The sequence below is a fragment of the Oryza brachyantha genome, chromosome 9 (assembly GCF_000231095.2).
Source record: "Oryza brachyantha chromosome 9, ObraRS2, whole genome shotgun sequence".
Taxonomy (NCBI): domain Eukaryota; kingdom Viridiplantae; phylum Streptophyta; class Magnoliopsida; order Poales; family Poaceae; genus Oryza; species Oryza brachyantha.
In genome coordinates this window covers 6,473,261-6,500,493 of record NC_023171.2, presented here as the reverse complement: position 1 = coordinate 6,500,493, position 27,233 = coordinate 6,473,261, and the positions used below count along the sequence as shown (strand labels likewise).

Genomic DNA, 27,233 nt, shown 5'->3' with positions numbered 1-27,233 from the left:
GTCTGTTGGGACACCAAACCCTTCCACAGATCAAGGTTAGCAAGCAAGCAGCAGCATGTTTGGAGTGGCCAATTTTGTGATGCCTTTTTTTTTCTTGGTTTTCTGGTCTAAATCACATCGGTCTATGTTGATGATACCTGATGCTATTCTCCTTTAGAAAAGTGGTTTTGAGAGATTGTGAGGATCGTCGAGCTGTTCATCGGTGAGATCTTGTGAGAAAATTGAGAATCTTGTTTGTTTGCTGGACAGGAGGCAGGCAAGCAAGCTACAGAGTTAAACAGTGCAGGGCTTAGCTGTAACGCAAGTAGGGTTTTTGGTTGTGTGTGATTCAGAATTCAGAGGCTGATTGAAGAATATCGTCGTTCCAGACGAATCGCACACCGGAAATATCTCATGTTGATTTTGCATTTTGGAAGGTTTCTGAATCTTGTCGTTTGGCATAAAACTTGGGAGAGTACGATGGTAATTGAAAATTTAGGAGTGTCTTCGGTTAATTCCCTTCGCTGCTTCTCTGATGAGCTCTGAAATTCTGTTTTGTTTTGCATGACAGTATTTCAGTTGTCTAGATTACATGGACCCCAAACATTTAGGGAGGAGATGCTTTTGATTTGAGTTTGAATCCGGCACGGCAGAGAAAAATATCATGCAATCATATCATCCGGAATGCATGATTGCAGGATGAACAGAGTAGTTAACTATAATTCAGAGGGGTTTTTTTATATTAGATAAACAGGTGTCAACCTGAAATCCCGGTGGAACAATCCGAACCACCGCAGGAATTCTAATTTAGCAGTATGGTGATTACAAATATATCTCGCTAATTTAGCAACATGACGATTACAAATAAAACATATCACGTTTATCGCCTTTGCTTCCAAATAATCTGGCTTGATTTTCATTTCATTTCTGTTGGTATCCAGATGAAATTCTGGTTACACCAAATAGCAGTAGCACAAGTGCACAACTCATCATCTGATCTATGTACTCCACTGAACTTGATTGATTCAGGGAGGAGAAAATTAGAAGAAAAAAAATGAGTTTTAACACAAGAAACAAAAAAAAAAGTTGAACCATTAGCTAAGTAATTAATATCTGTATACTAGTACTAATTCTACAATTGCGACACGTGATCGGCTCGTGACACTTCTACAAGGTGTTCGTCCGCCGGAGATCGACGACGACGACGGAGATGTTGTCTGAGCTGCGGCGCGCGAGGGCCAGCTTGGTCAGCAACGCCGCCGCCTCGGCGCACCACCGCTGCCTGCCGCGGCGGAGGCACGCCTGCGCCACCTCGCAGGCGGCCTCGTTGCTGACGACGTCCCAGAGGCCGTCGCTGGCGAGGATGAGGCACTCGTCGCCGTCGGACCTGTCGGTCACCGTGACCTCCGGCACGGCGGAGACGTACGGCTTCAGGTAGGCGTCACCGATGGAGCGCGACATGGCCAGCACGCCGAGGACCCTGGCGCCCTCCCAGAAGATGACGCGGCCGCCCGCGCCCTCGATCCGTTCCAGCTCGTCCGGCCGGTCGGGCTTGTGGTCGGAGGAGAGCTGGACGGGCGCGCCGTCGCGGCACAGCACGGCGCGGGAGTCGCCGCAGTTGGCCACGACGACGCGGCCCTCCTCCACGACGGCCACCACCGCGGTGGAGCCCACGTGGTCGCACTTATGCGCCTCGCACCGGCAGCTGCCGCTCTCGGCGCGGCGGCCGGCCACGGCCTCGGCGTCCATCCTGGCGAAGCTCCGCTCCATCGCCCCCTCCCAAGACGCCGTCTCGCGCGCCGCCGCCGCCCCGGCGCCCATCTCCTCCGCCACGAGCTCGTGCATCCGCTCCCTGCACGCCTCCGCCACGTGCGAGCAGCCGTGCCCGTCGAACACCCCATAGAAATCGCACCTCGCCGCCCCAACCCCCACTCCCTCCTCCGCCGCCGGCGCAGCGAACGCCTCATGCAGCGACACGGCGTCCTCCATCTCCCTCCTCCTCCCGGCGACCGACGCCGCCCCGTGCCTCTTCGCCACCACCACAACCCCGGCCTCCCCACCACCCGCCCGCCGCTTCCTCGTCACGGCCCCCGCCTCCTCCGCCACGGCCGCACCCGTACCGGCCTTCCACCTCCCAGCCCCCTCCACCCCCGCGCGCCGCCTCCTCCCGGCGCGCGCCCTCGCCCTGGCCTCCGCCTCCGCGCCAACCACCACAACGGCCGAGTCACAGCACACCTCCGCCATCGACATCAAAAACACCACCACCTCCACCTCCGCAGCTCCTCCGGCAGCAATGGGGAGAGTGGCGGAGAGGAAAGCGAGGCGGCGTTATAAAGCCCCGGGGCGTCGTCCGTCCGCGCGACAGGTGGTGGGGTGGAGGGACGGGGCGGCGCATCCGGGGCCGTCCACGAGGCGGCGCCCGGCGCCGCGCGACACGTGTCCTCCGGCCCCGACACGTGACGAGGCTTGAACAAGTATCGCCGCGGTAGTCGTCGTCGTCGCCACGTACTGGTGCGGTGTGAATTTGATGGATCCAGGGATAGGTGTCACCTTTTGTTTGCAAAATGCCAACAGTATATTTATAAATTAAAAATAATTTATATATATTAATAATGATTTAAAATCTAATGCTAAATAACACATGAAAATAAATTCATAATTAATTTTAAATTTAAAAATAAAAATGTAAATTTTGGCGCAAAGGCAAAATAGAAAAAGATGGGGTGAAATCGATGTAATACGTCCAATCTAATCGCAGATCAAATGCTAATCAAATCGCACACGCACCCGCACCCGCACCCGGTTTGCTTTTGGCGAATAATAATGCAGACCGTGCGGCGGATGGCGCCCGTCCATTGGACACGCGCGTCGCTGTGCCGTGTTCGACGCCGACGCACGCGATTCACGTACGTCCGGACGCCGTGGGCCCCCTGCCTGCAACGTGTGTCTCTGTTGCAGCTTAACAACAACTATGATACTCCCACGTTTTTTAATTTGTTAGACGTTGGTAAAGGCATCAGCAATGTTCACTATCCACTTTAGAAATAAGTGTGCCCATATGTTAGTGGTTATTAGTTATTGTTATAGTTATAATGGTGAAAGAATAAAAGTAGGTAGTAAGTTGGACCTCACCATCACTAGATTGAGAGAGAAAGATGAGAGAAATCATTTGTTTATTCCTTATGACCAGGTAGTAAGCATATTATCTGGTATTAGCTAATTACCACTTTCACAATGTCTATAATCTTGTAGTAGCAATATTTTATTCCTTACTACCCACTTTACCTATACATTGTGATTGTCCTAACCAACGTCTAACATTTAAAAATGAAGGGAGTACTAATAATAATAGTGCCCTAACCCTAGTACACCTCTAACAATCAGAGAGACAGCGTACTATCTCTAAGCATTCTAAAAGATAATTTTTTCAATGGTCTATCGCTTAGCAAATAGCTCATAATACAAATAACCTTACAATTCATACTCAGTTGACATTAAAATATGTGCAAGAGACTATCTCTTGATTAAGAGATAGCTTTTGTCTCTCCTCTATTAAAAAAATTGTATAGTATATCTGATAGATAGCTTATAGATATCCATTGGAGGTGGCCTAAGAGCAAGTTCAATATCGTAGTCAGCTACTAGCTCTAATTCATCTATAGTCAATCTAATAGTCAATTCATATAATAGTTATCTGCTTCCTTCGTTTCGCAATGTAAGACTTAATTTGTAACATTATCTAGATTCATATGGATGGTAATAAATTTAGACGCATATATAAATTATATACATACATCAATGAATGAATTTAGTCAAGACTAAAAAGTCTTACAACATGAAATAGAGATAGTACAAACCATATACTATCTTGTCTCACTTGTTATATACACATTATGTCTTCAAATTTATGCTGTGGTTGGTTATAAATCTGTAGCTCACTGCTCTTCTCTCTCGTCTCTTATAGCTGACTTCTAGTCTGGTATTGTACCTGCTCTAAGTGGATGTTTATGCATATAAGTCGGGTTTTAAGTCAAAAGGTATAAGTTTTAATTGGGATATTTTAAATCATATGCATCTAGGTAAAAGTAAATATATTTTAATTGGAATAGATGCAGCACTCCAACAGTAAATTTAAATATTTTTAAGTCAGCAGCTTATTAACCATATAAGCCGAAAAACTAACTTAAAACTTAGTCCTAAGTGTAAATAAAGAGGAGCTTAGAATAGATGGAGGAGAGAGGTAAGGGTTGAGATTGAGTGCTTTAGTGAATAGTAGCCATCTCTCGAAAAAACATGAGACATGTTACTAATGCATATGATAGTTCAATACATATGAAAAAATATATGATTTAAAATTTATTAATAAAAATATTTCTTGTTTATTTACTATGTCAACGACCAACTATTATATGCTCATTATATGCTTTATCTATATAAGTAGTCTTGGATACGGTGGCATATGCATATAAGTATGAGTTAACCATACTGTTCAACTTATTTATCATTGATTATGATTAAACAAAATATTATAGTGCACTTTAATAAATTTGAAATGAATATAAGTAGAGGACACGTGGAGATAAAAAATTGAAAGAATCTTGATTGAGATGATAAATAATAATAATAGAAATAGTTATATTTATAACTCGATTTAAACATAACAATGTTTATATTTCGGGAGGCATCGGCATATAATAGCATCCCACTGTTCATCTAAATTTTGTCATCCATATATTTATTTGGATAATCATCTAAAATTTTATTCTTCATGTCTCTTTGTACTCGAGCATATTATCTATATATGATATTCTCTATATCTATTTGAAAAATTAGAGAGAACATATAAATATAGAGTTTCTCTTTTAATATGAATGACATCTTAAAAATAGAATGATAAGATAGATATTCTTTTGGAACTCAATTTTACTCTCTATTTTTAGAACGAAGAATGTGATGGATGAGCTCTTCGGATGCGCTAAGAGACAATCCTTCTTATTATTTATCCTCCAAATCTGATAGTACTATTTTATTCTTTTGTTGGCAGTCGTCCAATGTCTGACTAATCAGCTTCCCTTTCCAACCAAAAGTTTTGCTTGGGTTCGTTTCCTTTGATTAGTACTCGTAATTGGTGCGCGGCGACGAAGAAAACGCGGGGCGCGACGTGGGAGGTCGGGTTGGAATCGCGTGGCGCGTCGCCATTGGTCCACCGCCGGGAAATGGCGTCGACGACGACTCGTGTCTCTTTTGTTTTGACCCTTCTCCCCGTCCGTCGATGCCGCGACACGTCACGTCCGCACCCCTCCACGTCTTTCTCTCTTTCTTCCTTCCTTTTTTGCGCAGACGAGGAGAGTGGCCTGCCGGCGAGCGGCCACCCAACGCGTGCTCCGCTCAGGTTACAAGCGGCCCCACCGAGTCCAAAAAAGGCACTCGCCCACACGTCAGTGCACTGCCACGCCCACGTAAGTACGTACGTACGTAGCTGTAAGGGGTGTTTAGATAGTAAAAATTTTTGGTATATATTAAATGAGTTTTGATCAGATATTGAAATGAGTTTTTGAACACGAATAAAAAAACGAATTTCACAGCTCGCCTGAAAACCGCGAGACGAATCTTTTAAGCCTAATTATACCGTCATTAGCATATATTTGTTACTATAACACTTATGACTAATCATGGACTAATTAGTCTTAAAAATTTGTCTCGCGATTTCTTTCACAACTGTGCAATTAGTGTTTTAGTTTATCTATGTTCAATGCTTCGTATAGATGTCCAAATATTTGATGTGATGATTTTGGAGAAACTTTTTAAAAACTAAACAAGACCTAAGTTTTCACACATCTTTTGTCTTATATTTATTTTTATAAACGAAACTTTTGAGTTATAAACTTTAAATATAGAGGTAACTTTTAAGTCTCTTCATTAAAATAAATATATTTTTCTTTTTTTTCTTTTAGATTGCTAAAAGTAAGTCTTTTAAAGTTTTTAAAGTTTTATTATTATTTTTTCGTCTATAAATATGCCGAAACAATCGCCCTATATTCTGCGTCTGTGAGGGTTTTTCCCGTGTGATTCGCTGTGTTTTCGCCGTGCGCGGGATGATTTTGTAATTCCCGCTCAAGCGGCGGAGGGTGGCGGCAAACGGGGCCGTGGTGACACGTACTTGTGCGTGCCGCGCGCGTCGAACCTGGTGCCGCGGAATTTTAGTTGCGGTTTCAAACTGACAGCTAGTGTAATTTTCAAATATTTTTTAAAAAAATTAATTATCCTGCACTTCTAAGATATGTTTTTAACTTTAATTAATTATATCATTTGCACTAGAAAAACTATATAATAGATACTCCATTCATCTCATATTATAATTTTTAAATTTAACATAAATTTATCTATATATATATATATTATATGTCTAAATTTATTAACACACGTCTAAATCTAGGCAAGATAAAAAAACAGAGGAAATATTATATAATCTTTTTATCTTATTTAACTTAAGTATCCAGCTTGTGTTGTAATTTTGTCGTGCTGTGGGTAGAGCGGCGCGAGGGGATCCGATGGGATGGACCGGTGGCGGTGCCGCTGCGCGCGACAGGTGGTCGTAGCCGCCGTGTAGGAGTTCTTTTTTGGGTTTGAGAAGAAAAAAAAAATAGATGGGCGGAGGAAGAATCGTGCGTGTGTTTGTGATGCTTTGTGTCGCAGCCACGTATTAACGGAACGGAGCAGCAGAATTTTTCGATGGTTCCATGAAATTCTGGTGGAATTTGTCCGACGGGTATATGTTCGTCTCTTGGAGAGTGATGGAGATGTCCAGCGTCGTGGCGAGTCAGCTGCTGTGCTGACTCTTGGATTACATCGGAATTTGTTCCCAGCCAATCAAAACTATGTGGAATCAAAACCACGGAGTAAACTAATCCGATGGTTATACATGCGAGGAACTGTTTTTCCCAAAACATTTTTAAACATGCATTAAATATAAACGAACATTAAAACTAATTATACAATTATACATGTATGAGGAAAATGGTGAGATGAATTTTTGAGCATAATTAGTACATGACTAGCCATAAGTGCTATAGTAACCAACATGTACCAATGACAGATTAATTATACTCAAAAGATTCGTCTCGTGGTTTTCAGGCGAAATCTGAAATTTATTTTGTAATTAGACTATAGCCGCGTTCGTTGTGGGGTATAAGTTAACTTATGACTCGGCACGGAAAACGTAGTAATAGATTAGTACATGATTAATTAATTATTAATTATTAAAAAATATAAAATAGATTAATATGATTTTTAAAACAACTTTTCTATAAAATTTTTTTGCAAAAAATATACTGTTTTGGAAAGCGCGCGTGAAAATCGAGTGAGCCTTAGTTAGCTAGCTGTGGTGCCGAACGCAACCTATATTTAATACTTCAAATGTGTGACCGTATGCGCCAAGTGACCTCTCTCCCAAAAGTTTTTGGGAACTAAACGGAGCATGAGTCAAGAGTTGTTTTATTCTTTCATTGCTTGTCATATACTTCATCTGTTTCACAAAGTAAGACTTTTAAATCTTGTTCAATAGAATAAATTTAAAGATATGACACATAAAGGTGTGTTTTATTTTATAAAAAGTAAGACTGATTATAATAACACGAAAAACTCATAAAATCCAATAGAATGAATTTAAGCATAAAGTACGAATTTAGCTTGGAAAATCTTAATGCTAGCTAAGGGAAACAAACTTCCTAAAACAACGACAGTTCAATCAACAAATTAAAAATTAAAAATATTTAAGACCACTGTAAGCAAATAGGACCGTGATAGGCTTTGGTGACCGAAGATTGTAAAATCACATGATACCATAGCTAGATGCTAGACGTAGAAGAAAAATAACTGTTTAGCTTTTGGAGCGCCGAAAGAAACGAAGTATAGTAATTTTTGAAAGTGTACACCACCTAGTGCAACACCTCGTGCAATTTAGTGAGAGCTACTACGAATCTTTTGAGAAAGGATTTTTCATTCTAGATGTCCATAATCCCAGCAGTTGTATCCTTCAAGGCAAAAAAAACAGTAATCTAAGCAATCATATCTTCTTAGATTGGCACATGGTTTTTCTAATAGCTAAATGGAATCGAAAACCCAAATTATTTAGAAACTGCAGCTAAGTGCACATAAATAACATCGTTTTCTTGAGTAGCCAAAAGAAAATTTATCAAATAACCCAATGGCCATAAACAACAACACTTTCTTTTAATAGCAATATAAACTAGCATCGTGGCCCACGTACACACCACGCGTAACACCCCTAAAATTTGCTAAGTTTTAAAACCGTTTTATTTTCTTGTGAGTTTTAAAAATTAACGCGTCGAGTTTTTTGTTTCGTTCAATTTTGAAAAAGTCGATCGTTTTTCATTTTTTTATCGTTTTTGTTTCCTTTTGAAAGTGTAAAGTTTCTCCCTCAAATTCTTCCGTTAACCGATGATCCGTCCTGTCACCGAGTTTCGGTCCCTCATTTTCCTTCCCTTCGTTGCCGACCCATTTTTTTTTCCGGTTTAGACATTCCGTTATTTTATCTTTTTCTATTTTTTTCTCCCTTCCGACCCAGACCGGCCCGGACCAAGTCAGCCCGAGCCAGCCCAATCCAGCCCATCTCTCCACCGCGCCCAACTCCCAGCAACCGACTTTTGCCAACGTCGTCTTTATCTCTGCCTCCGATGAAGCAGAGTTCATCTGCTTGCAGCCGACATCGTCACCGTCGTCATCCTCTCTCGCCACACAGCTGTTTGCTGCGTCCACGCGTTCCACCATCACTCGCTTCAAACCAAACCGACTCAAATGAACCGACCTTTAGTTGCCTTTTATCTGTACAAATACCAAGCCAGTTCATCACCGTCACCATTGCTTTTCTCCATCTTCCTCCTTTGTCGGTCTCACTAGCTGCTGCCAACAGAGAACAAGGTCGTCGTGACCCTCCCCTTCTCTCATCTGAAGCAGCGCCGCCTCCCACGACCGGAGTCGCCGCAGCTTGTTTAAATTTCACCGGAGTAAAAGTTTTGGTCACCGGAGTCCACCACGAAATCTGCCGCTCTCAATGCTCCATCTCCAAAATTAGTGGTAAAAAAGGAACCTAGACCTTCCATCCCACCTTTCTCCTCACATTCCCCGGCGAAATCGTCGCCGGAATCGCACCGAGTCATCGCCGGTGCACTGCTCTGTTTGGCCGCCGTCAGGCAGTACGGCGACCTGCCGTTCGCACTACCCCACGCCCAGCCGCTTGCTCTCCTACCGTCACTCCCCATCCCTGAACCTTCCCGCCACCTTTCCCTCACCGGAGCCTCGCCGGAGCGCCGCCGCCGCGGCTCTCTCCGCCGCTTGTCCCTGGCCGTCGCCGCCACCCTTGCCTGCTACCTTCCAGCCGCTGCTACCGAGGGGAACCTGTCCCCGGCGGCCTCCCGCCGCCTGATCTCGCCTCCCCGGCCGGAGCCGGCCACCCTCACCGCCGGCGCCCATCCTCCATGGCCGCCCCCTCCCCTGTGCACGTGAGAGAGAAAGAACGTGAGAGAGAGAGAAAGAAATAGAGCAGAGAGAGAAAAATAGGAATTTCCTATTTAAAAATAATTCTAGAAATTTCCTTTTTCACTTTAAACCTATTTACCTATCCATTTGATCTCCGATTTCAAATCCAAGACCTATTCTAGACTTCTCGAATTATTCCGAGTCCAATGAAACCACTTCCATCGCCATCTGAGCATCCGTTGGTGCAACCCTAATTTTGACTTTAAGGATGTGCGACCGATAAAAACCCCGAAAATCCCAAAAATCATTCCTAGCATTCTTTCCACCTTTTTCTGCACTTTATAAATTTGGGTGTTTATTTGGAGTTAATCGCTTATCTATTTTATTTTATTTGTGTATCAATAGATTGCGTCGTTGCTGATCCAGAAGGAGCCACAGATCGGAGTTCGTCGCCGACGCCTATGACGCTGCAGCTATAGGGAGTAAAGTCTGGGACGAGTACGCCGACCCTGAAGGCAAGTCAAGCATTCTTTGATCATAATTGAACCTAATCTGGAGCTAGGTCATATTTTGAATAGGCGTATTTACCTTCGAGTACATATATAGCTTGCATGTGTTAATTAATTTAATTACCACCTTAACTAGCAGTTACCCATTTATTATTTTGCTTTACATATTTCCATGCCTTGATATGTGCCTGTTATGCCTTGATAACCGTGGTTTAGAATAGATGATTATATATGGCTATCATTATTTTATGTGGAATTATTGATGTTATATGGTTTATTTGAAAAGCTATAAGGACTTAACCACCTTATGCTAACCTTATGCTAGTATGTGTACATAGTTTGCACGCATCCACACAATCAAGATACTCGGCCATACCATATGCTGCTCCAGTGAGTTGATGATCTGCAGTCTATCTGTGTATATGGCAATATTGGTCTTAGGTGTGTACTGGCCACTTAGTGTTGGTGAGAATTTTTTGAGTGAGGGTACTGCGTGTACCCATAAGAGGTCAGGAGGAGCTGGTGTGCCTTTGAGACGCTCAATAGTGGGTGGAAGTTGTGACGGGGTTGGAACACACCCCTCCGCGTTCGGGACGGGACCAATAGTCACAAAATCCTATAACCCGCTAGGCAGATCTTAGATAAGCTTGGGGTAGTATTGTGTTGTGTTATTCATAGTCTGGCTAGCTGTGGGTATCGAATCGCGTGTAATGCTGGGTAGACGCTGCAGAGTCGTTTGGTATTCGAATACACCGTGCTACCGGTTAATGGAGATATGTCTATGGGTGAATCCAGTGTGTTGGCAAAAAGGTAGATTTGTTATTATATAAAATGTAGGTGAATAACATAAAATGATGGTTATATTTGATTATTATATTGGGTTATTATATTGGGTTTATTTGTAAACAACTGTTAATGTTAGAGAGTTGAACCAGTTTTCTTCCTTTGTTAACCATGCATTACTAGTTTACTATTTTTCCTGCTTGGCTTGTGGAGTACTTGTGTACTCAGTCTTGCATACTTTTTGGCTTCAGTTAGTCAGGATGAAGTTGCAGGTGAAGTCGAAGAGCTAGAGAACCCGCAGGAGTGGGATGAAGATGAAGGCTTCGACTTTTAGGTTGACTCTATGCTCAGGCTATTCCTGTGGTGCAGAGTTGCGTTTTTGTTTGTTAAGTGTAAGGCCGTAGGCCCGTTGCGTGTGTTTTAGTTTAGCTGAAGTTGTATTAAAACCTTGTTGGTTTGTATATTTAATCGAAGTACTGTTTCTGTATCATTCTACGCGTAACTGAACTTCCTGGGTGGTTACGTGAAACGAGGGACGCTTGGATTTGGTCCAGGATCGAGCCCTCACAGCATGGCTAACTTTGGTTATGAAATTTCTTATATAATTCAAATATAGTTTTATATTATATTATAAAATATAAATATTAAAGTGATAATATAATTTTAAACTCGGACCTAATTTAGATCGAACTTTTATATTTGATGCTCCACGCAAAATAAAACAGTGACTTTTTATATTATGTTAATAACATAATAGATCTAAAAATAATACTATAATAGAGCAATGTTGTATAAAGTTTATGGCATAATATCGCTTCTTCACTTTGTCTTTTTCAATCATATATCTATCATATATATTACTTATATGTTATTGTCTATAACTTAGCGTTTGTGAGAGTAAGCGTGGTGGGAGATTTATAGAATAACACAATGACTATTATGTTGGTAAAATTTATCATTTACTAGAAAGGAATAAGCATAAGCCCTAACTTTTAGAATAGAATTTAATATCATAAAACATATAATATCAAATTTTACGCTAGCTAGACAATATGTTATTTTCCAATACATGTTATCTTTTCGTCGAAAGATAATGTAATAAAATTGACATTAAATTAAATATTGGAATTCTTATACATGGTTGTTCCCAAATTTTCCATCGTTGCCTATTGACAACTGCGGCGGGCACCGGCAGTGCCCGTGCAATCCTGCAAGACCGGCGGCCATGGCAGCTCGTACGGGTAGGCCGCTCCGGCGTACTTGTTCCTCTCGTGCCGCGCTCCACCACCGACGTCTCGACCTCCACGGAGAACAGCCACGTCGCCGCTAGCGGCGTGACGGCGTCACGAGGATGTACCTCGCGTTCGCCGCGACGATGTGCGCGTCGTCGATCGTCGTCTCGTCGAACAACACCACGTCGCGCCCTGGCAGTCCACGGGTGGCCGCCGGCAGGCTCACGAGCTTCTCCACCACCCACTCGCCGCCGCCGCCGCCGCTGCCCTGGAGCTGTGTGAAGATCTTGAGGTCATTGACAATCAAGCGGACCACGCGCATCGCCCCGCCGCCGTCGATGACGCGAAAGGTCGACCGGTCGGATGACACTCCGACGATCGCCGAGATCTTCACCAGGGAAAACTTCAGCCTTGTCAGGTCCAGAGCGAGCACGGCGTCGTCGTCGCAATCCATCCCCCACTCCCAGTACAGACTCCGGGCCGCCCGCCCTGCGAAGCTTACAGATCTTGGAATGACGGTGCCGCTGTCGTCGGAGCCATTCTCCACCGCGCGCCAGCCGCCATCGATCGGCGCCGCTGGAGGAGAAGACGTAGGCGCGTGGGCGGTACATTGTGTGAACGTCGTAGCAGTTTGGCGTCGGGTGCAATTCGTAGATCACCGAGAGCACCCGAAAGTTTGACATGGTGATGCATCCTCCCGTCTCATCGGCGCCGCCGTCGATCAAGAACGCGCCGAGGCTACTGGTGTACTTCATGCTTTTCGGGTGGAGGAATGAGGATGCCTTGGAACCGCCGCGTGAGCGGCTCGCAGACGACCAGGTCGGAGAAGTAGAGATCGGTAGACCATCCTAACCACCGCTACTTGTAGAGGAGCACGAGGCTGCCGCGGGTGTCGGGCTGTCGGCGAGCTCCCATGCAGCGGCGTCGCCCGGCAGGAAGTCGAGGGAGAAGTCAATTCTGCCGAGACCGCCGCCGGTGAGCGCTCCGGCACGAACACGTGGATGCCGCCGCCGGGCAGCGCTCCGGCTCTCTCGGGCTCCCGCGAAGCGACGGTCGACGACCGTGTGGTAGTGTCCGAGTACGTGCGGCGAGTGGAGGGAGAGGAGCCGGCGGAGGAACGTGGCCGCGGCGGGGAGGAGCGCAATGGAGTTTCCGACGCGGAGGAGGACGAGCTCGAGGACGTCGTCGGGGATCGTTGGGACATAGTTCGCAAGTTGGAAGCTCAGGGAAAATGGCACTAACTTAAAGAAATGCTTCACCTTCACCTCAATGACTAGCTCTCGAAACGCTATCTTTCAGGGGTTCACCTCAATGACTAGCTCTCGAAACGCTATCTTTCAGGGGTGTAAAAAGATTTCAGGGGTTCACCTCAATGACTAGCTCTCGAAACGCTATCTCTCAGGGGTGTAAAAAGATTTTAGCTCTCGAAACGCTAGCTTTCAGGGGTGTAAAAAGATTTTCTTCTAGTTAGACCGGTGTCTTTCGGTTTTAGACCAACGAGTGATATCAGCTCAGCTCAAAATCTCTTTAATGCCCGTGCGTAGTTAGACCGGTGTCTTTCGGTTATAGACCAACGAGTGATATCAGCTCAGCTCAAAATCTCTTTAATGCCCGTGCGTAGTTAGACCGGTGTCTTTCGGTTTTAGACCAACGAGTGATATCAGCTCAGCTCAAAATCTCTTTAATGCCCGTGCGTACTCATATAGTATAAGCCCAAATCCCAATAAAACATGGAGTATGAAGTTAGTATGTGCTCGCGTGTGTATTCAATCAGTGCCAAGAGACACTATGTGACGGAGTGTCACCAACTCTTAAACGGGGAGCGACACCAATATGTGACGGAGTGTCACCAACTCTTAAAAGGGGAGCGGTGTCCCCGGTTTTGGACCAACAGGGACGTCGCGCACGCTGGTCGGCCCCGCCGTGGCGGCCTCTTTCCTCCATGCCTTCCTCAGCTTGCGCTCGCGCCGGCGACGACTTTTCTCCGTTGCATGCTACAACACTTTGTTACTGTAGCATCGCATAGCGCAAGTGTGACCACACACATGTATGCTCTCTACAGTAAACACTCCATGCTTTCTCCCTGGTTTTCCAATGCTTCTTTTTAGTTTATCCATAATCTTTTCAACGCTCCTAGACAAAACTTGTAAAGCTTGTTTCGATTTCATTTCATCCTCCCTCGTTGTCCATCCGCCGTATATCACCTGTGTCATCTTGTATTTAAGATCATCATCACTCAAACCTCTACTGTATGCCATGGCTGTAAAGATTTATTCAGAGATCAGAGATTTCAGATGAGACGCAGCATACATGTACATAGCAACAACATTACACCAAAACGAAATCATGCATGCATGTGTGATTAGCAAAGGCGAGTTTGATGGAACTACTAATCCGTAGCTAATTTTAATTCGAAGGTGTGATCGATCATTGGAGAGGCGTTTCGTCCTTTCCTAGGAGCGCGCCTGGTCGAGGCGGTGCTGCGCCCAGTCCCTGACGTCGTGCGCCTTGGCGTCGAGCAGCGCGCGGGCGTGCTCCAGCTTGTCGGCGCCGGCGGGCGCGCGCTCCCCGGACGGCGACCGCGCGTACCGGTACATCCACGCCAGCACCCCCGCCGCCGCGGCGCCGAGCGCGCCGGCGGACGCGAACCCGGCCGCCAGGAGCGACGCCGCCGCCGCGGCGGGCACCAGCACGGGGCTGAAGATCACCAGCAGCGGCGTCGCCAGCGCCAGCGCCAGCACCGTCGCGGTCAGCGTCAGCCCCGCCAGCAGCAGCATCGCCCCCGCCGCCGCCGCGGCCGCCACGCCCTTCACCGCAACCACGGCCGCCGCCGGCTTCTCCTGCTGCTCATTTTCGTCGTCGTCGCCGCCCTGGATCATGCGCGTGTAGTGGTCGCCGACCCCGCCGACGCCCCGCTGCTTTCCAGCTTGCTCTCCGGCCATGGCGACAGTGAAGGTGAGCACATGTTCTACCTAGCTCAAGGTGACACTGATTTATATAGCGTGGCGGGAGGAGGGGTGTTGGTGCCGCGTACGTGTGGACATGTGGAGCGTGGGAGGAAACACGTGGCGAGGGGCTTCGCCTGCATGGATAGCAATGCTCGACAGATTGCCACGTACGCGCCAGCCTGCACTGCAGACAGACAAATATGGCATGCATGATGTATCCTACGTGGGCTGTGGCTTTTTCCTCCCCTAGTCTCATTTCTAGTTGTCGTCACTCTACATGGATAATGTTGTATCAATTACACATGATTTATTATGTGTTCTAGATTAATTAAAGAAATTTTTGATCCTATTTCAATTGTCGATCAATCGGTACTCATTCGATCATCCCTGCACTATGTATCAGTTAAGGAAATTGAGTAGCTTCGTCAATTATAAAAGAGTTCACTACTATGAAACCGGTTATCTGTGACGGGTCTAAACCCAAATTTATGACGGACAATGCTCTGGTCAGTGATAAGTGGTCACTGATAAGAAAAACCTATCATTGACGGGCTAAAGTCCGTCACCGATGGGCATCATCTTTAACGGGCTAAAAGTAAAGCCCGTCACCGAGATGCTCACAGCCCGTCACCGATGACTCATCTTTGACGGGCTAAAATTATAGCCCGTCACGGATGAGTCATCCGTGACGGGCCATGAGATACGGCCCGTCGCGGATGACTCATCCGTGACGGGCACTTATTACGACCCTTCATGGATAGTGAAATACACAAAAAAAATAATTTGGTTTATTTTCTGGCCTCACGATGTTAGTAGCGATGTCATCAAAAAATGAATAAAGCGAATATATATATATCCGTCCATACATTATTTTAATTTCAACACTAAAATAAAAGCTACAGCATGTAGAAATTTTTCAGATCAGTAGTGCACTGAAATAAAAACTACAACCAAGTAAATTGGTAGTGTGCTAAAACTACAGCGCCCGCGATCGTTGTCGTCGCTAAGGTCGTTGTCGCCGTGCTCGAGCTGGATCCGCTATGCCCCCCCTGCTCTCACCGCCCACTCCCGCCTATGGATCCGAGCAGGACGAGGCTTGCGTCGCCGCCCACTCGTCGTTGTCGTAGGGGTCAATGCCGCCGTCACCATCCGTGTCGTTGTCTTTGCCCACTCGTTGTTGTTGCCACCCATCGTCGGGGTTGGAGCCACCGCGGAGGGGGCAGCCCGAGCGATGGGGCGAAGTGCCGGCCGCCATGCGCATGTCGCCCACTCGAGCTCGACGCCGAGAGAGGAAGAGAAAGAGTGAGAAGAAGACAAAAATATCAGGGGAGGACAGAGAGAGGAGGAGGAAAGATAAAAATTTTGAAGCGGTGAGACGGGAAAATTTGCACGGGAAGTTTTTCATGTTATCTTTGATGGGCCATAATTATGGTCCGTCATGTATAACTCATCCGTGACGAGCACTAATTTTGGTCCTTCACGGATAACCTATTTCATCTTTGACGGGTCATAACTATGGCCCGTCACGGATGACTCATCCGTGACGGGCCTTTATTTTCGCCCTTCACGGATGAGTGTCATCGGTGACGAACGCTGATTTTGGCCCTTCACGGATAAGTCGTATCGGACATAAATTTTAGCTCGACACAGATAATATGTCATCGGTGACGGGCCCAACAGAATAGAGTCATATACAACGGGTTTTATTTTGGCCCATGATAGATGAGTATAGGTGTGACGGACTGTTAGGTTTTATCCCAGATGACATGTCAAATTTGCTAAGTTATGTAGTAGTGGTTAGTCCATCTCAATCCTTTTTCGTTGATTTTTTAAAGAGAGGAACTTCCTTTATCTCTCTCTTCAAAAGAGGATAATGCCATCGTCTGCCTCTCCGCGGCCTAGAGCCGTAAAAGACCTGCTCCAGCACAGCTAGTCTTAGACTCTGTTCGAGTACGGCTCGAGCTCCCGAGTCTGAAAGCTTCCGAGCTTTCGCAAACCGAGCTCGAGCATATTTATATATGCTATTTTTATATTTTATATAATAAGATAGTAGATTAACAATAAATTATAATGTATTTAAATAAAAAATAATTTTTATTAGCATTATATATTAATTTTAAACTTTATTTATAATTTATTAAACGTGTTTATCTTAAAATTATTGTTTTTATAAAAAAATCATCAAAATAACCCTTATATATTAAGTCGAGCTCGAGCCAAGCTTGTCTAGCAGCTCGAATATTTGATACGTTCCATTCGAGCTCAGCTCAAGCCTACGTCGAGATTGAGCGGAATGGCTAGCTCGCTAGACTTACTGTGGCCCAATCGAGCAATCTCGCCCTATATTGGCCCATGTGATTATTATTTGAATAGTACAATCTTCTCTTTTTTTTCTTGCAAAAAAAAATGATAAATCTCTATTGCCTCGACGATTCAAAGTCAAAACTGTTGAGATTAATTATAATCGACAGCGTACATTGTTAAATAGGAGTCACTAAAGACCTACCTTTTTTTGTTGAGTTCTTCAAACCGTGTTTCAAATATTCAATCTTCATGTTCTTATTTTATATGTCCATAGCACCAAAATTGTATGTGCCACTTGCGTGTACGTATTAGTCCAGCTTTGTTTGAGCAAAAGTCTTACATATGTACTTTACTCACTGTCATAATAATTGTTACAATTCTAAATAGTCACGTCGTAGCTATGAGAAGCTTTCGTTCTAAAATATAATTATTTATATGTTATTTAGAAATACTAAAAATATGTTAAAGATTCACTTTTCGTTACTTCAGTAGTCAATTTTTAAAATTTAATTTGTATTGATTAGTCATGATTTATGTTAGATTAAAAGTTAAAACTAATTTTCCATAAAATTTGTGCCTTATGGTTTACGACCATTTCGTCACACTATATATGGTTTTACTAACTTTACTCGCATCATTGTTGACCAGAGGTTTATCAAGTCAAAAGGCATTATTGGTTAGTAGTGCGAAGGCACTAACAGGTAACATTTGAACAATGTAAAGAAAGTATTAGGAAACTAAATACTCATCTTTCAGAAACAGCTTGCAGAGCATATTAGCAGCTCCCATCTCCAATAAAATTCATGAAGATGAATCGTGTGGTCGCATGCCTACGTGATCGCCATGATCGAACTCATCAAGCTCGCACAATCCAACGAGACCATGACGATGTCACTGGTCGTGTAGCCAAACAATCTCCTATAAATAGGCCGAGGCCTAGTTAAGCTAGCTAAGCTCTCAATCCTCAGCTCACCGTCTGGCCAGCTATCTAGCTAGTTCTACACAACAATGGCGATGGCGGCGGCGCTGATGGTGGTGGTTGCCGTGCTGGGGCTCGCCACCGGCGGCCAGGCGCAGCTGCAGTACGGGTTCTACAGGGGCAAGTGCGGCGCCGACGACGTGGAGGCCGTCGTGCAGGGCGTCGTGCGTGCGCGCTTCGCGCGGGAAGCCCCCATCGTCGCCTACCTCCTGCGCATGCAGTTCCACGAGTGCGCCGTCAATGTACGTGCCGTGCCGCCATTGCTGAATCTCTAGCTTTTTCTGAGCTCGTACGAACGTGCATGGACGATCGATGTGAATTCATGGGAGCAACCTTTTGCAGGGCTGCGACGGCGGGCTGCTGATCGACGGCCCCGGCACGGAGAAGACGGCGGCGCCGAACCTGAGCGTGAAGGGGTACGACCTCATCGCCGACATCAAGGCGGAGCTGGAGAGGCGGTGCCCCGGGGTGGTGTCCTGCTCCGACATCCAGATCCTCGCCACCAGGGACGCCGTCGCGCTGGCCGGCGGGCAGGCGTACCCCGTGCGCACGGGCCGGAGGGACGGCCGCCAGTCCAGGGCGTCCGACGTGGTCCTGCCCGCGCCGGAGAACACGGCGGCGCAGTCCGTCGCGTTCTTCGGTAAGCTTGGGCTGAGCCCGTTCGACACGGTGCTCCTCCTGGGCGCGCACACGGTGGGCGCGACGCACTGCGGCTTGATCAAGAACAGCCGGCTGTACAAGTACGGCGGCCTCGCCGGCGCGACGGACCCGGCGCTGGACCCGTACTACGCGTTCGTCTACAAGGCGTGGGTGTGCCCCGACACGCCGGCCTCCGACAACAACGTCGTCTTCCTCGACGACCAGTGGAGCGCGCTGCAGGTGGACAACAACTACTTCAAGCTGCTGCAGCGCCGCCGCGGTGTGCTCGCCGCCGACCAGAACCTCTACGCCGACGGCTCCACCCGGTGGATCGTCGACCTGCTGGCCAACTCCGACCTGTTCCACTCGCTGTTCCCGCAGGCGCTCATCAAGCTCGGCGAGGTGAACGTGCTCACCGGCGCGCAGGGAGAGATCCGCAGGGTCTGCAGCAAGTTCAATTAACGTGTCGTCGATCCTTCGTTCTTCGTGGACGTCCTTCAGTTCGTCTCATTTTTTTTTAATCTGTTCTCTTGAATTCTGATATGATCACATCATATGATGCTTTGACCTTCGTTTATATATTTATTTTAAATTTAATCTGTTCTCTTAAATTAATAAAACCTATTAAATTTATGATATTATGATAATAATTTTTTGGGAGAATTTATGTATGTTATTTGTGTTGTATTTAAACTAACCATTCAAGAAATTATAAAAATCAGAATTTTATAAGTTCAATGAAATCTTATCCTAAATAACAAGTATTTTTTTCCAAGTGAGTAGTTATCAAGCATCAAGAGGAATAAACAAGATACTTCCTCTGGTTTTTTTATTAGACGACGTTGATTTTTTATTTACGTTTGACCGTTCATCTTATTCAAAACTTTTATCAAAATATAAAAAATTATAAATCATACTTAAAATTACTTTAGTAATAAACCAAATCATAATAAAATAGTCAATAATTATATAAATTTTTAAATAAAACGAAGGATATCAAAAAGTCAATGACTTTAAAATGACTTTAAAAAAAAATAGAGGGAGAAGTTGCTATGTGACCTCATGGTGGGGGAGGCCTCTTGAATGATGTCTGTTTCCCTAGCTATAGTAGAATCCCCCAAATCTTTCCCTTTCTTGCGCTCTTCCTATCTTTGATTACGGTGGCTCGTCGCCGGCAAGAGTTGGAAGGGGGTCGATCTGACCACCTCCCCTGTTATTATTATTAGAGAACTTAGTGTCAAACTCTCATGTCTTCGGGGCATCTTGTGTTATAGTTAGGGCATGTTCAATAGTAGAGTTTATTATGTGCTCTATCTCAAGTCACGTCAGCAGAAAAAACTCCTCATACAAAGTACAATCTTTTAAGCTGACCCTTCATAATTACAGGCTAATTAATTTCTCCTTCACATTCCATCTGGTCAACGTCTCTGATTAGAGTCAGCACATGTACAAAGCAGATTTTCTGGTTGTCTTCTCGTTTTATGCGCCACAAGTCGATGTTTTGCTGACTCCATGCAAAACAACCACTTTTCTTTCTTCTATCCTCTCTCTCTTCCACATTAGTGAGCATGCAGCAATAAAGATAACAATGAGAGTCCTTTGTACGTGTCCTTATAGGCCTCCTGTGCTTAGGGGTAGTAATGGGACCAACTATTTACCTACAAAATTTAAGGGTTGCGTTCAAAACGGGTTGAAAATAAAATTATATAGAATTTTGAGCTAAATTTTTTTAAGAATTAAATAAAATTATGAAAGAGCAAATGGTTCTTGGCCCATTCCCACCTCTACCCGTGCTGAATTGTGCTTGGCTCAGCATCAATAGCTCGACTTTTGGTTGCGTCGGAGTTACAAGCTGCCTAGCATCCACTACTACAGAGAACATCTTCGTAGACAGACTACTTGACCCTCCTAGGCTCCTAGCTTTTTTGTCTATATTAATAAGCATTTTTGCTGTCGGACAACCCTTCCTTGTGGGATAATCGATTATCCCAGCATGGTACTTAACACACCTGCCTTGTGCATTCCAAAGTTTGGTTTACATCCTTCCGGGATTTTTATCTTTTAATAATTCCTTTTCCTTTGTTCAGATACTTCGTAAATCCTCCAAAATTCAGATCTCCCCAACCGTAAGTCCGTTTCCCTCCGTTCAACTTTCAGATTGTCTCTAAAAATATCTTCGATTCTATAGCACTATTAGTTAACTATAATAATATTTTATTTTAGGTCTTGTTGTGTCGTTTCTCTTTTACGATTAGCGATCGCCGCTAAGTTTCACCGTTTCGGTCTTCGCCGCGATTGTGGGAGTTTGACAGAAGCTTAAAGACAACCCCGAGACCCGTAACCCTCGCCAACGAAAGAGCCAAGCAAGCTACCATTTTAACATACTGTTCCTACTATTTTGTTCATTTACATATAGTATGAAGTTCTTGGTATAAATTATTTTTCCGTTGCAACACACGGGCGCTTAACTAGTAAAAGTAATATGTGTTCAACATCAAGGGGAAATTCACAAAATGCATTCAGATCAATGCTCTAGCTAGAACAGAGCCAAGGTCATATACATGTACATGGGACAAAAGTTCAAAACAGAAAGATATATGTTTATACAGTAACAATATGAAGAAAAATATCTAAACAACTTCTAAAATTAATTAAGTTCAGAACAGTTTGAAATAAAAAATTCAAAGGAGGGCTAAGTAGCAAACATAGAAATCTCCACTACATAAGAAATTTAGCTTTTATACAATACTTACTGAACTTCTCTTGATATAATAATAAAAAAATATTGTACATGAGTACGTGCATGCATGTTATTACAGCTCAGCCAAAGCAAACTAAATGAACCGAACATCACGAATGAAAGATTAAAAAAAGAGATTTGCTCTGATCTAACAAAAAGTATCTCGAGATACCAAATCGTTTCCCATCATTGAATAGCTGAGTATGTCACTGTTAGATCCAATGATTAGAAATAATTTGGTACCCTGAGTTACCGGTATCTCGAACTACCTAAACAAATCTCTTAAAAAAATGTTAATAAGCAGAGACCAAAGCATCACATGATGATCAAATCATCAACCAAAACAAAAATAATTTTAAAAAAACAATCAAATCAGTTGAACCTGTTGCAGAACCTGCGGACCTCTCCCTGCGCGCCGGTGAGCACGCCCACCTCGCCGAGCTTGATGAGAGCCTGTGGGAACAGCAAGTGGAACTGGTCGGAGTTAGCCAGCAGGTCGACGATCCACTTGGTGGAGCCGTCGCTGTAGAGGTTCTGGTCGGCGGCGAGCACGCCGCGGCGGCGCTGCAGCAGCTTGAAGTAGTTGTTGTCCACCTGCACCGCGCTCCACTGGTCGTCGAGGAAGACGACGTTGTTGTCGGAGGCCGGCGTGTCGGGGCACACCCACGTCTTGTAGACGAACGCGTAGTACGGGTCCAGCGACGGGTCCGTCGCGCCGGCGCGGCCGCCGTACTTGTACAGCCGGCTGTTCTTGATCACGCCGCAGTGCGTCGCGCCCACCGTGTGCGCGCCGAGGAGGAGCACCGTGTCGAACGGGCTCAGCCCGAGCTTGCCGAAGAACGCGACGGACTGCGCCGCCGTGTTCTCCGGCGCGGGCAGGACCACGTCGGAGGCCCTGGACTGGCGGCGGTCCCTCCGCCCCGTGCGCACGGGGTACGCCTCCCCGCCAGCCAGCGCGACGGCGTCCCTGGTGGCGAGGATCTGGATGTCGGAGCAGGACACCACCCCGGGGCACCGCCTCTCCAGCTCCGCCTTGACGTCGGCGATGAGGTCGTACCCCTTCACGCTCAGGTTCGGCGCCGCCGTCTTCTCCGTGCCGGGGCCGTCGATCAGCAGCCCGCCGTCGCAGCCCTGCAAAAGGTTGCTCCCATGAATTCACATCGATCGTCCATGCACGTTCGTACGAGCTCAGAAAAAGCTAGAGATTCAGCAATGGCGGCACGGCACGTACATTGACGGCGCACTCGTGGAACTGCATGCGCAGGAGGTAGGCGACGATGGGGGCTTCCCGCGCGAAGCGCGCACGCACGACGCCCTGCACGGCGGCCTCCACGTCGCCGGCGCCGCACTTCCCCTTGTAGAACCCGTACTGCAGCTGCGCCTGGCCGCCGGTGGCGAGCCCCAGCACCGCAACCGCCACCATCAGCGCCGCCGCCATCGCCATTGTCGCGTAAGTACGTAGTCACGTGTTCCCTACTTCCTTTAGCTAGCCGAGGCTTTGAGCGAGCTAGCTAGATCAATTGTGAAGCCTATTTATAGGGGATTTATAGTTTGTGCCACGCCATGACATGGTGATATTATACTGTGAGCTTAGTGGTAGCTTGTTTACTGTTCGGTCATGGCGACCAGGAAGATGTGCATCCACGATCTTACTTCGTTTGTTTCATTAATAATTTTAAGAAAACGATGTGTCTTTGATTTCATGATGCTTAGTTAATGCTAGCTGTGACTGAAATAGAATGATCTTTTCGTAATTCCGTGTCGCATATTTTATATATCCTGGAAAGGAGTTTATTTAGATTATTTGTTCCTCGTTGGTGGCTCTGCACTAACCAATGACTTCTTTTATATTTCAGCCCTCCTGGATAATCCTAAAATGGGTTTATTTGAAACAAAACTAAACACGACGTTTATATAGCCGGAATAAATTATTAGGCTTTTATCATTTGGCCTTTTTTTAAGAAAAAGTGAAACAATATATTTACAAACGAAAATAGTTTATTAATGAGCTTTTTATATATGTGTTATTAAAAATCTACAAGAAAAACACTAAAAAATAATATGATGAAAAAAATTTCTAAATCATTTCAATTGCAAATTTTAACTTGTAAGCGTAACCGAAAAGATAGGCTGTTATCATTTTCTTGCATAGTTGCAACTTGCAATAGACCAATAATAGAAAAAAAAATGATCCTTTCATCTGGTCTTCTGGAGAAGAATCTGTTGCAGAACAATTTAAACTGCTCCTTTGTTTTCTTTTGGTGCAAAATTGCCTTGTCAGACTTATTCTTCAGATATAAAAATATAAAAGCGTTTCTTCAGAATTTGAGAGGTCATGTCATGCTCTCAGTGGGTCAGAACAAGTGTTTCAGTGAGGCCGATTAAGGAAGACTTCGCTCCAGGAAAGCCGGATAATTATATACACAAGTGGCGTTCCAACTTTTTTGGATATGTAAAGCATTAAAAATTGTACATATATACTATACGAATGCGGTTTTAATAGGGAATTTAACAAAGAAAATATATCTTTATTTTAAGAGGGAACATATTTTGACCATGAAAAAGAGTTAAATACTACTACCCCGTCCCAAAATAAGATTATTTTTCAGTTTTTTGATACAATGTTTTGACTCTTCATCCTATTTAAAATTTTTTTACGATTAATATTTTTATTTTTACTAGATAATAAAACATGAATAGCACTTTATACGTGACTAATTTTTTTTAGTTTTTATACAAAATTTTCAAATAAGACGAATGGTCAAACGTTGGACACGGAAAAACGAAAAATAAAGTTATTATGGGACAGAGGTATTACATCTGTCCCTAAATGTTTAACGACATTGACTTTTTATACATGTTTGACCATTTGTCTTATTCAATTTTTTTAATATGTAAAGTTATATATATGCATAAAAGTATACTTAACAATAAATAAAATAATATAAAAATATTCAGTAATTATGTAAATTTTTTTAATAAGACGAATAGTGAAACGTGCGCTAAAATATTTACATGGGCTATCTAAAAAGGCTCAAGAGGCCCATCATTGAACAACGGGTGAATAATCCGGGCCGTTGGTTGGGCTGTATTAATCTGAGCAATTGCGCTGCATGTCAATGGTGTATAGTCAAATGTGGTTTTCTTTCTCTATGGTTAAAAATGAAGTTGTTTTTCATATATCAATACTGCAAACAGAGACTATATAATCTATTTTTAATATAATAGAAATGATTTAGATACACAACGAAAATATAATATTTTAATATATTGAACAGAGGTGCGGCCCGGCCTATATATTCAAAAGGCCGACCAGACTGGCCCATATATCAACAGCCAAGCCCACACAACTCCGGTTCGTTCGATGAGCAATTTTCGGCCCAAAAGTACGGAAGGCCCACTAACCTGATAATACTATACAAACTTCAAGTTAACCTCAATATTTTTAATGATTGTCCTTGTTTTGAATAACGATACAGTTTTAAATTCATCTTTAACGTGATTTCTATCTATATGTATGTATAAACAAATATAATATATATATATATATATACACATACTTATATTAAAATACTCTTTTTACTTATCTATACATGTTGGTTTAGTGTATTCAAATTAAATATTTTGAAACTAATTAATAGTTGAAGTTTTGAAAGTTATATCACAACCTTATCCAAATCGACAAGAAGGCCGCGTTTGCCTCCCCTCTAAGTTAACTTATCCTCTTGTTTTTCACGTGCACACTTCTTGAACTGTTAAATAGTGTATTTTTTGCAAAAATTTTCTTAAAAAAATTGTTTAAAAATCATATTAATCTATTTTATTTTTTTAATAATTAATAATTAATTAATCATATACTAATCTATTATAATGTTTTTCACACCAAGGTAAGTTAACTTATCCCCATCAAACGAACGCGGCCAAAAGAAGTGTGAAACTAGAGGGAGTAAAACTCTTCTCATATAATAAACATTAATTCACGAGTTTTTTGTGTATATATATTATTTTGAAGGAACATTTCTTCATGCGTATATTATATAAGTATATATTGTTCGTCCCCAGGTTGGAACCATGCATGATCTCAGGTTGAAAGAAGGAAACAACCTAAAAAGATTAGATCTAAACGTGTGTTAAGTTGGATATGTGATAATTAATATCTCAGCTAGTAGTAGTTTTTGAACCGTGCACACTCGTTGTATATATCCAGGATTCTGGGAAAACAAACGCTGTATTCAAACATATAAAAAAGCTAGAATATCATTATAAAGCATCGTGCTGTTCCAAAATTTGTTTCAAACATAAATAAAATCTGAAATTGTCGCTCCGTTATCTAGAAAAGGTGGTAGGGAAAGCAAGCAAGCAAGCAATCCCTCGCCAACTTTTTCCTCGCTTTAAGACAAGCAAGACTGATGATACGCGGGCGTCTGCTTGTTTGTTTCGTTGAAAATACATACTCCATTAACTTAAAAAAATATTTATCGTTTAGGACAAGATTTAGCCAAACATAGAAAACAACTATTTTAAATAAATTTATAAAATCAATAAGTCTACAATATTGTGATAGTACCGTTCGAGAAAAATCTACGTATATTATTTGTATTGTATTTGGACTAATTAGGTAAGAAATAATTGATGGTTGAAAATTTTAAAGTTTGACTAAATCTTATTCTAAACTATAAATATATTTTTTATCAGAGTTAGTATATGATTTGCAGTTCGTCATCACTGGCCTGCATGGGTATTATGAGATGCACATTAGCTTAGAGGTTGGACCATTATGGTTGCAATTACTATGAGTGCATGATATGGTTGCAAAGAGAAGCTAGTTGCCAGTTATTGGCAAAGGGCGGCCAAGCTATGCTAGTACCATATGCATCATGCATAGCATGGTGAGAATAATTGGATGCCGACAAGGTTGGTTGAGTGAACCCCAACCTATGAGCACTTGTGTAATTGTCCATCTAATTTTGCTGACCAACAATTAATGTTTTAGCTAGCTACTTGGGCACTTTTCCTTAATTTCTATCCTTGTTGTTAATTAATCTCTACTACACTAAGATAACTAAGGCTGAGTTCTTTTCCTCTTAGGGCAGCTTTAGTGTTTGTTCGTAAGAATAAAGCTAAAGTCTACCACGCTAATTTATATTTTTTTTTCTCTCCAATGTACTAGCACTATCTGGCGGAAACTACGAGAAATAAAGTTCATTTCACTAATTCACCTCACCCATCTCTACTTGTAGGCAGGTATCTCACGAGCAGACAAATAATTTTCTAACCCTTAGCTTGGGTGCTAAATCTGACACCGGTGCCAAAATATTTCTAACTTAGCACCTATATTACACCTCAGCTGGTTATCTCTTTCTCCTCTTGGCACCCTCTAGAACTACCTTACTAACCCAGATTTTCTCGTTTTTCATACGCACACTTCTTGAGCCGTTAAATGGTATGTTTTTTGTGAAAATTTTATATAGAAAAGTTGCTTAAAAAATCATGTTAATCTATTTTTTAATTTTTTATTACTAATATAATTTATCAATCTGAACACAGCCTAATTAAGTATATATATTTGCAGACTCAATAAAAACTGCGCAGGATATGTATACACAAAAAAAAAAAAAGAAT

General features: G+C 43.6%; 4 protein-coding genes and 1 pseudogene across 4 annotated transcripts; 1 reads left to right on the top strand and 4 right to left on the bottom strand.

The window, feature by feature from the left end:
• Positions 1-875: 875 nt before the first annotated feature.
• LOC102713020 (probable protein phosphatase 2C 68) lies at positions 876-2,262 on the bottom strand. Its single transcript, XM_015841120.2, has one exon. The coding sequence runs from the start codon at positions 2,227-2,229 to the stop codon at positions 1,147-1,149; it is 1,083 nt and encodes a 360-aa protein (XP_015696606.2). The 5' UTR covers positions 2,230-2,262; the 3' UTR covers positions 876-1,146.
• Positions 2,263-11,935: 9,673 nt separating this feature from the next.
• Positions 11,936-14,259, bottom strand: LOC102712751 (annotated as a pseudogene).
• A 195-nt stretch (positions 14,260-14,454) lies between these two features.
• Positions 14,455-14,943, bottom strand: LOC121055326 (oleosin 16 kDa-like). Its single transcript, XM_040527563.1, has one exon. The coding sequence runs from the start codon at positions 14,941-14,943 to the stop codon at positions 14,455-14,457; it is 489 nt and encodes a 162-aa protein (XP_040383497.1).
• A 3,318-nt stretch (positions 14,944-18,261) lies between these two features.
• LOC102712470 (peroxidase 57-like) lies at positions 18,262-19,333 on the top strand. Its single transcript, XM_040527279.1, has 2 exons — positions 18,262-18,474; positions 18,575-19,333. Exons 1-2 carry the CDS (start codon positions 18,262-18,264, stop codon positions 19,331-19,333), a joined length of 972 nt encoding a protein of 323 aa, XP_040383213.1.
• A 2,650-nt stretch (positions 19,334-21,983) lies between these two features.
• LOC102711010 (peroxidase 57-like) lies at positions 21,984-23,055 on the bottom strand. Its single transcript, XM_006660474.2, has 2 exons — positions 22,843-23,055; positions 21,984-22,742 (listed from the first exon to the last, which is right to left on the bottom strand). The coding sequence occupies exons 1-2, from the start codon at positions 23,053-23,055 to the stop codon at positions 21,984-21,986; spliced, it is 972 nt and encodes a 323-aa protein (XP_006660537.2).
• Between the last annotated feature and the right edge of the window lie 4,178 nt (positions 23,056-27,233).